This window comes from Miniopterus schreibersii (genome assembly GCF_964146895.1).
Source record: "Miniopterus schreibersii genome assembly, chromosome: 4".
Taxonomy (NCBI): domain Eukaryota; kingdom Metazoa; phylum Chordata; class Mammalia; order Chiroptera; family Miniopteridae; genus Miniopterus; species Miniopterus schreibersii.
The window spans coordinates 10,933,133-10,941,818 of NC_138105.1; the positions used below are offsets into that span (position 1 = coordinate 10,933,133).

The window sequence follows — 8,686 nt, forward strand, 5'->3', positions numbered from 1 at the left end:
ATGGAGAAATCCTCAGGCGGGGATTAACAACAAAAAGCACCATGAAGTGGAAAGAGCAGCCACCGCATGGGAAATGGTGATTGCATCTGTGTCTATAATACATACGGAACTTCTATAAATTAATAAGGAAAACCAAACCACCTCCTAGAAAAAGATGAGGGAAAGACGCTATAGCTCATAAGTGGCATAGCTGGGATTTAACCCAGGCAGTTTGACCCTTAACTAGTAAGCAATACCATGAATAAAGAAAAAAACCTATGTTTTTTAAAAAAAGACTTACAAATGGGATATACTTGAGATAAGCCTGGAATGAGAAAGAAAATACAGCAGCAATTAGAAATTAAGAAAACAGTATGTGTGCCTGTATGACAATAAACTTAAAGATCAGCTTAACAAAACATTACCCAAGTCAAAATAGAATTTTCTAAAATGGTTTAATTTATTAATCATTTTTTGTTGTCTTCTTGATATTTTGACCAAGAAATTGTTTCTACCCAGATATTCTTCCCAAAGGTTAGCTTTTCAAATATTTAGATTTAGATCCATCTGGGCAGGGATTGGCTGCCTTATTTGCCATTACATGGCCAAGAACTTCAACAGAGCCAACAGAAGGCGCCCAATAAAGGTTGGTTAGATGAATTAATGAGAGGCCATAGTAGGCACCAAATAAATATCTGTTAAATAAATTAGTGAAGGGCTGCTGTGTGTGAGCCCTACGGGGATGGGTACCTGTGATGCTCTTACCCAGGGCAAATGAAAGCATACATCCACATAAATACTTGCGCTGGGAACAACCCCAATGCCCACCAACAGGTGAGTGTATAACAAAACTGGTATATCCACACAACAAAATTCTACTCAGCAATCAAAAGGAATGGAGTGTTAACTATGCTGAGTAGAAAATGCAAGCTAATCTAATGACAGAAAGCACACCAGTGGTGACTGGGGGGTAATGAAGATATATTAAATATTTCACAATTCGTTTACATCTTTTTAAAAAATATATCTATTGATTCCAGAGAGAGGAAGGGAGAAGGAGAGAGACAGAAACATCAATGATGAGAGTCATTGATCGGCTGCCTCCTGCAGCCCCCTGCTGGGGATGGAGCCGCAACCCGGGTATGTGCCCTGACCAGGAATCAAACCTCCATCTCCTGGATCACAAGTCAATGCTCAACCATTGAACCACGCCCGGCCGGGCTACATCTGTCTTCTTAAAAGCCACAGAAACGTAATAAATTGGGCCTCAAAAGCTTTATCACCTGTTGATGGTTAAGATGAAGAAACTGAGTACCCAGAGGCCCCATGATCTGCATGAGGTTACCATCTGACTCATTGACATTTTTGCATCTCCTGGTTCTAATTTGGAACAGAATTCCTCCCCTGTACTTAAATGATCATTTGCCCCCTCAGCTCAGGATTCTCCTTTAGTTCTAAGTGAGAGAGAAAGCAAGAGAGAGAAACAGAGTGACAGACATTTTTCAGGTATCCACAGAAGTCCAGAGCTGGCCCCTCATCCAGCTTCTGTTCATGGCCTCAAACTCCTCAAACTCACCACTACTTGCAACATGCTAAGAGCCTGCATGGCATTGATGGCCATCCGCTTTGAGTGCGGGAGAGTCTGCCTTTCCTAACACTGCACTTGGCCATGACTGAAGCCATCTACCTTGGCCCAGTGGTAGAAAATTGCTACTGTATTTATGGAAAGCTCAGTGAGGACTCAGTGTACACATCCTCAGGCAGATTCCTCTGAAGGAATTCTCTACCCCTCCCCAGGTGTCTGAACGCTATTTTCTGCTGCAACAAAGGGGGCGGTCTGCATTTGTCACAAGCCGGCCACCTCGGTCTGAACTTTGTGCCCCAGCAGAGTCTTTTAGATTCAAGTTCCCTCCCTGAGCCTCATTTCCTATTTGCCTTCCTTTTTAAAAAAAAATTCTTGTCTTTTTATTTTATTTTATTTTATTTTATTGCGCATGTCTCTCTCATTCCTTCCTGGAACAAGGCAGGAAAACAGGCATAGAATAAAAGTTTTAAATAAAATGTGGATAATGTTTGTTATTTCTGAGGGTCGTTGAGAGGATTTGAGAAGGTGGGCTACATTTTCAACTAAAAAAAAGAGAGAGGCTAGAATGTAGGAGGTGCTGGATAAAAAATAACATTTTACCTTCTCAGCAAGGCCTACCCTGGTCATCCATCCAATTTATCGACCACTGTCCCAGCCTAGCATTTCCAAGCCCTTCATAGCATTAGGTGTTTTTTTTTTTTCAATATGTCTTTATTGATTTCAGAGAGAGGAAAGGGGAGGGAGAGAGAAACATCAATGATGAGTCATTGACTGGCTGCCTCCTGCACGCCCCGACTGGGGATCGAGCCCGCAACCCGGGCATGTGCCCTGACCTGGAATCAAACCCCGATCGCCTGGATCCTAGGTTGACACTCAACCGCTGAGCCACGCCTGGCTGGGTGCATTAGGACTTTTTAATATCTTATGTTAGGATTCTCACCTTCAGCATTGGGGGCCAGTATTGAGCAGCATCCTTGGTCTTCACCCACTAGATGCCAGTATCACCCCCCAACTTACGGCAGCCACAAATGTCTCCATGTGTGGCCCAATGTCCCCTGGGGGGCAGAATCACCCCCAGTTGAGAACCACTATCTATACAACTTACTTTTTCATTATGTTCATTGTTCACTGTCTGTCTATCCCTACCCCCTACTGGAATGTTTGCTCCAAGGAGGGAATTTGCTCCTGTGGGCACTGATTTGCTCCTGTGGGCATTGATGTATGCCGCTGTAGCTGCAGACAAAATCAACTCCATCTCTGTGTCTAGATTCCATTTTAAATTTCGTGCTGTGACCAACTTCACGGTCCTTAGCGAGCATATCAAGCCTTCTAGTTGATGATTACCTATGTTCCTTAAAATGTAGCCATAAATATATTTGTTAGTAACGGCCAGAATGGCATGACAACCAAGATAAATATCAAACTGGTGATAGTATCGATTTAAAGAACCATCCATCACAAGACCGCCATGAGGAATGGCCCCTGGCACTACTCCATTCTTCGTCCCTTTGTCTTGTCAATCATTAGTACCTCAGTTATACTATAAAAAAGCGCAGTAGCAGGGGTCCGGTAGTGGAAAATAGTTCGCACAGACTGCTGGGCCATCTGTTCTGCTCCAGCCCAATCTTCCCGTAAGTATAATCAATTCTATTATATTCTATGGAGTTGCCTGCCTTGTTCTTTGGTCTGAAGTTAACTTCTCGTTGCAGTGGCCATTATACCTTTACCCTACCATCGGACAATGCCCAGTTCCTAAATCGATGCCTGGCACGTGGGAGGTGTTCAGTGTTTGTTGAAAAGATGAATGAACATTTCGTGGGTTTTGTGCCTGGGGACGGTGCTAGGGCTTAATATTCATAACCTCATTTCTTTATCACAGCATCCCTTGGAGAGAGGCCCTGTCACTGTCCCCTGTGCACAGAGGAGTAAAACTGAGGCTTCTAGAAACTACATACATACACTCCTCCACCCACCCACCCAAGAGTTGAGTCCAGAAGCTTAGCTGACCATCTGTGTCCTCCCTTCTGAACAAGGACTGAACTAAGGGTCAGCCTCTGGCCGGCATCTGTGGGCGAGTTAAGGAGTGAAGCTGAGCTAGCCCAGGAGTCCAGGCCTGAGGGACCCAGAAGGAGGCCTGTCCCTCTTGGGAGGAAGCCCAGCCTCTGACCTATAAGAGATGGGAACCAAAGAAAAGACCCCAGCACCAGCCCAGGGAGGTTGGTACTGAGCACAGATGAGCCTGTGTGTGTGTGTGCGTGTGTGCGTGTGTGTGTGTGTGTGTGTGTGTGCGTGCTCATACTCCACTGCCCTTCCCCCTCCACTCCCTCTACCCCCCTTCACCCCCTCACCGCTTTCCCACTTCCCCTACTGCACCTCGCCCTTACCCCCTGGCTCAGCCCAGAAAGGGCCCAGCCCTGTGATTAGTCAATGGGTTCGCAGTACCAGGAATTGAAAGGAAAGAGATGGAAAGGAAGGAAGACCGAGGAGGCGGGCGGGGGAGGGAGGGGGCTACATTTATACCAATACCCAGGGCAGGGATCCCATTCACCATGAACACTGCGGGGTACAGCAGTTGGAGTGGCAGCCTCGAGGAGGGGCCCGGAGGTATGAGCGAGCAGTGGGACTGCCTCACTGGCTCCCTTGGGTCCCTCTGATTTGAGGTTTGATGGGAGAAGGGAGAACAGCCAAGAGAGGGAGCAGTCCTGGGTGCTGGAGAGACACCACAGGCTCTAGAGCCAACTGGACATAGATTCAAATTATAACTCTGTCACTTAAGGGCTATGACCATAGGCAAGTTACTTAACCTCTCTGAATCCCAGTTTTCTGGGACCTAAAGGGCTCAGGCTCAGTCCTTGGGGCTCAGGGGTCCAGGACTGTCCTGTACAGGAGGGACCCATGAGTCCTTTGTTATCCAAGGACACTGGAAACAGTGGAGATGGCGATTCCTCTTAGTGGCCCTGGCTCTCATGGTCACCACAGTCCTGTGGGCCCTCATTCTGAGCATCCTACTTTCCAAGGGTGAGTGACCGTCTATGATGGGGAGACTGTGTCGCAGTCCTGCCCCACCTCCCAACTCCCTGCTTAGTTTCTTTCCTCCACCCCAGGGCACACCGGCTGGGTCCCTGACCCCTGCCTGGGGCTGCGTGTGAACAGAGTGTGTGTGTGTATCTTCGGACTGTGTGCACGCACACATGTGCACATGTGCATGCATGAACGTGTGTGTGGCCCCGTGTGTTTGTCTCCCCTCGGCTCCTGGGCACATCATGTGTGCTGTACCCCTACCCACCCCCTCTGTGCGTCCCACGACGGGGGTCCCCGCACCCCTCGGGCGAGGAGAATGTTTCCGAGTCCGCGGGGCCGCGCCTGCAGGAGCCTCTTTCCACAGCCTCCAAGCAGAACGGCGAGTTGCTCGGAGGCCAGGACCTGCTGAAAATCAACGGTGCGTGCAGACCCGGGGCTCCTGGGTTTGCGAGTAGGTGGGTGGGTGGGTACCTCAGGGTCCCCGGAGCTGGCCCGGAGTGGGGAAGGGTGTCCCCGTGAGTTCCCAAGGGTGACTTGGCGTGTGGGGGTCGGGCGGGGTCGTTCCAGCCTCAAAGCAGACGGTGGTGCTGAGCGCCCTGAAGGACGACGTCGGAGCCTGCAACAGCTGCTGTGAGGCCCGCGGGCTCGGAGGCGGGGCGGGGGGCCGGGGCGGGGCCCGCGGGCTCGGAGGCGGGGCAGGGGCGGGGGCGGGGCTTGTGGGCGGGGCCGCGGGCTTGGGCGGGGCTTGCAGCCAGGATTGGAGGAGGCCTCTGATGTCCCGCCCCATCCCCGCCCCCTTTCCAGGCCAGAGCCTGCAGACGGATCTGAAGAGCGCGCGCTCCGAGCTCACCCAGGCGCAGGTGAAACTCGTGGAGCAGGAGAGCGCGCTGAAGGAGCTGAGCGACCGCGGTACGGCCGGGACCCCGCCACGGCCCCTGATCCCTCACCATGCCCTTGATTTACACCCTGGTTCCTCTGTACCCAGACCCTTTCCTGTGACCCTGACCTCTAACCCCGATCCTGTCTCCCATCCTGACTCTGACCCTTGGACTCTGCCCTTGACTACAACTCTTAACCCCAACCCCGGGGGACCCTACCCAGCTATAAGGCTGGGCCTTGGCCGTGGTAGTCTGGACCGTAAATCTGACCACTAACATGGATGCTGCCCTTTACCTAATCGCAACCCTGCTCCTGACCCTAACCCCAGCTATAATCTGGACTCCCTTGACCTCGCAGTGACCAAGAGCCTGGCTGAAGCGGGAAGGGACCGCGAGGACATCCGCAGCGAGCTGCACCGGGCGCTGGAGGGAGTCCGACTTGGAAACAGTGAGCAGGGCGGGGAGGGGGAAGGGAACAGAGGGGATAAGTGGACCCTCCCCGCGGGCTCTTGGTTCCCCGATCCGCCCGGATTTGCCCTTTGCCCTTGACCTGTTCGCGATGGTTCTGCCCCTGCGCCCCCCAATCCCCTCCGTCTGCGCCACCGGGGAGCAGTCTACCTCACTGACCTTTGACACCGCACAGGTTCCTGCTTGGAGTGCCCCACGTCTTGGCTGCCCTTTCGGGGCTCCTGCTACTTTTTTTCGGTGCAGAAGGCCACATGGGCAGAGGCGCAGAAAAACTGCTCGGGCGCTGGTGCGCACCTGGTGATTGTCGGGGACCTGGATGAGCAGGTGCGCAGCCTGGGCGTCCCAGGTGGGAGGCGGAGTTCACCTGAGGCGGGGAGGGGGGAGGGGAGAGAGGGGAGGCTGGCCGGGGGGGTGGGGGGGGTGGGGGGGGGTGTAGGCGGGACAGAATGGGGAGCTCAGTCTCTCTTCCATCCAGGGCTTCCTGAGTCGGAACACAGGAGGCCGCGGTTACTGGCTGGGCCTGAGGGCCGTGCGCCGCGGGAGAAACATCCAGAGCTATCAGTGGGTGGACGGAGTCCGGCTCAGCTTCAGGTGAAGGAAGGGACTTGGGGAAGGGAACAGGTCAAACCCTAGGGACAGTCCTTTGGACAGATTTCAGGAACTCCTTAGGGATGGGCAGTCCAGCCACCAGGAACTGGCTGAGAGATAAATTCTGGGGGTTAGAACGTTATACCCCAGGTGGATGCCTAAGTTAGACCCTCAGGGTGTCTAGAGTAGATCCAAGCAAGCAATAAACAGGCTAGCCCCTGAAGGCTGGACCCCAGGGCCATCCTCAGCCTAGACCCCCAGCAACACCTCCGCTGTACCCCTGCAGCTACTGGAACAAGGGAGAGCCCAATGACTCTCGGGGGCTGGAGGACTGCATCATGATGCTAGACACGGGGCTATGGAACGACGCCCCTTGCAGCAATGAGAGGGACAACTGGATCTGTGAGAAGAGACGCAGCTGTTGAGCCCACCCCGTGCCCCTGAGCCACACCCACCGCTGTGCTCCCTGAAGCTCTTCACCCTCCTGGCTCGCCCACCATCATCAGACGCCCCCATCCGCCGCTACTAAGAACCATCTGAACCTCCTCTGCAACCTCATCACAAGCCCTCCCACGTGGACCTATCTTTAGCCTCCACCTCTTCCAAAATCCTGACTCCTGGGTCCTTTGATCTGGCCCCACCTCCCTCCCTACCGAAGATCAGGTGACTTGGAGATGTCTGGTTTTCTTGCATTTTTCCCTAGACTGGGAGGCCTCAAAGATAGGGGTTTTGTGAACTGTCCTCAAAGCCCTAAGAAGCATCAATAAAGTTTGAAATGTGAATCTTAGCTCCTTGTTCTGGGGAGCTCTTCTAAGCTTTATCCCTGAGACCCTGACAATGACCCCTGTGAGTGACCCCAGCCTCTCGAAGTGACTTCATGGCTCTGTGAGTAGCCTGCACTGGGCCAGAACGGCTGTGGGGCACTGGGGACATGGGAGTGAGTCAGACCCAGTCCTTAACCCCCACCCCTCATCCAGATCATCTCATTCCAGTCTAGCTGGGCACAGGAACAATGTGACCAGTGACTCAATGGAGGAATGCATGAATGAGTGACACGTGATGCATTTGAAGGAGCCACCTGTGTAGTCGGGGAGAGGGACTCTGCTGAGATACTAAAGTGGTGGCCCCTTTCCTTGAAGAGACTGCATGTGGAGATTTCAAGCAGCTTGAGACAAGGCCCTGAGGCAGGTGTGAGAGGAGCTGCTGGGATCTGATGAGCAGGTCCCTTATGTTTAGGGCACTTAGGTTCTGTGAGCACTGGGTGGAGTGATCAGGAAATACATCCCAGAGAAGACAGACTTTCGAGGTATAATGAGATTTGAGCACATGGAACTGAAAGGGGAAAGTTTTGCAGGCAGAGAGCACTGGAAGGTATTAAGTATGGTAGAACACATTTGGGGGTGCAGGGTTCACAGAGCCTGGCTTTATCAACTAGGAACTTTTGATCTGAATTCACTCTGTACCCCCAAAATTTCCTGTCCCCGGCTGGGGGACCTGGAGGCTTTCCTGGAATTTCCAATGGAGACAGGTCTAAGAGGCAGGACAGGCTAGCAGCTTGTACTTCTGTGTAGAACTGAGTTCAAAACCAAAGCTGCTGGGATCCCCTAGGATGCTCAGCCCTGAGAGCATTGACTGAGCAGGAAGAAGAGAGAGTAACACCCAGACACCCTGGCCAGGTGAAGCCTTTCAGTGATGTGACCAGCCAACACTCCAACCCTTCTCTGGGCCCTCTACAAGTGCAGCTCAGAGCAGGGCACTGGCCAGCCCCAGGAGCTCCCTGAGTCCTAGACAGGTAGCATGCCTCGTGGACTGTCGGCCAGAATGATAGATGTTCAGATGGTCAGCGTGGGGGAGTGTATGTTTCCTAGGGTTGCTGTAACAAATGACCACCACTTGATGGATTAAGACAGCACATTCTGTACAGTTCTGGAGGCCAGAAGCCCAAAATTCGTTTCCCTGAGCCAAAATCAAGGCATCACCAGGGCCAGGGTCCCTCCTGAAGCTCCATGGGAGAATCTGTTTCCTTGTCTTCCAGCTTCTATAACTGCATCCCTCACATTTTCTGGCTCTTGGCTCCTCCCATCTCAAAGCCAGTAGAATAGCATCTTGCTTCAGTGGTCACATTTGCTTCTCTGGGTCAATATTCCTCTGTCTCCCTCTCATAAGG

At 52.3% G+C, this 8,686-nt stretch overlaps 1 protein-coding gene across 1 annotated transcript; it reads left to right on the plus strand.

Moving 5' to 3' along the window:
• The first annotated feature begins 4,090 nt into the window (after window positions 1–4,090).
• Window positions 4,091–7,307, plus strand: CLEC4G (C-type lectin domain family 4 member G). The gene is made up of 9 exons (XM_081136732.1): window positions 4,091–4,168; window positions 4,481–4,582; window positions 4,950–5,003; window positions 5,153–5,215; window positions 5,390–5,494; window positions 5,822–5,911; window positions 6,107–6,255; window positions 6,407–6,522; window positions 6,806–7,307. Exons 1-9 carry the CDS (start codon window positions 4,114–4,116, stop codon window positions 6,942–6,944), a joined length of 873 nt encoding a protein of 290 aa, XP_080992858.1. The 5' UTR covers window positions 4,091–4,113; the 3' UTR covers window positions 6,945–7,307.
• The last annotated feature ends 1,379 nt before the right edge of the window (window positions 7,308–8,686 follow it).

Bases quoted from the DNA above. Each gene is read 5' to 3' on its own strand.
- CLEC4G (XM_081136732.1), top strand. From the start codon at position 4,114: ATGAACACTGCGGGGTACAGCAGTTGGAGTGGCAGCCTCGAGGAGGGG. The intron at 5,495-5,821 runs GTACGGCCGGGA...TTGACCTCGCAG, and splicing joins GAAGGAGCTGAGCGACCGCG to TGACCAAGAGCCTGGCTGAA. The intron at 6,256-6,406 runs GTGCGCAGCCTG...TCTTCCATCCAG, and splicing joins TCGGGGACCTGGATGAGCAG to GGCTTCCTGAGTCGGAACAC.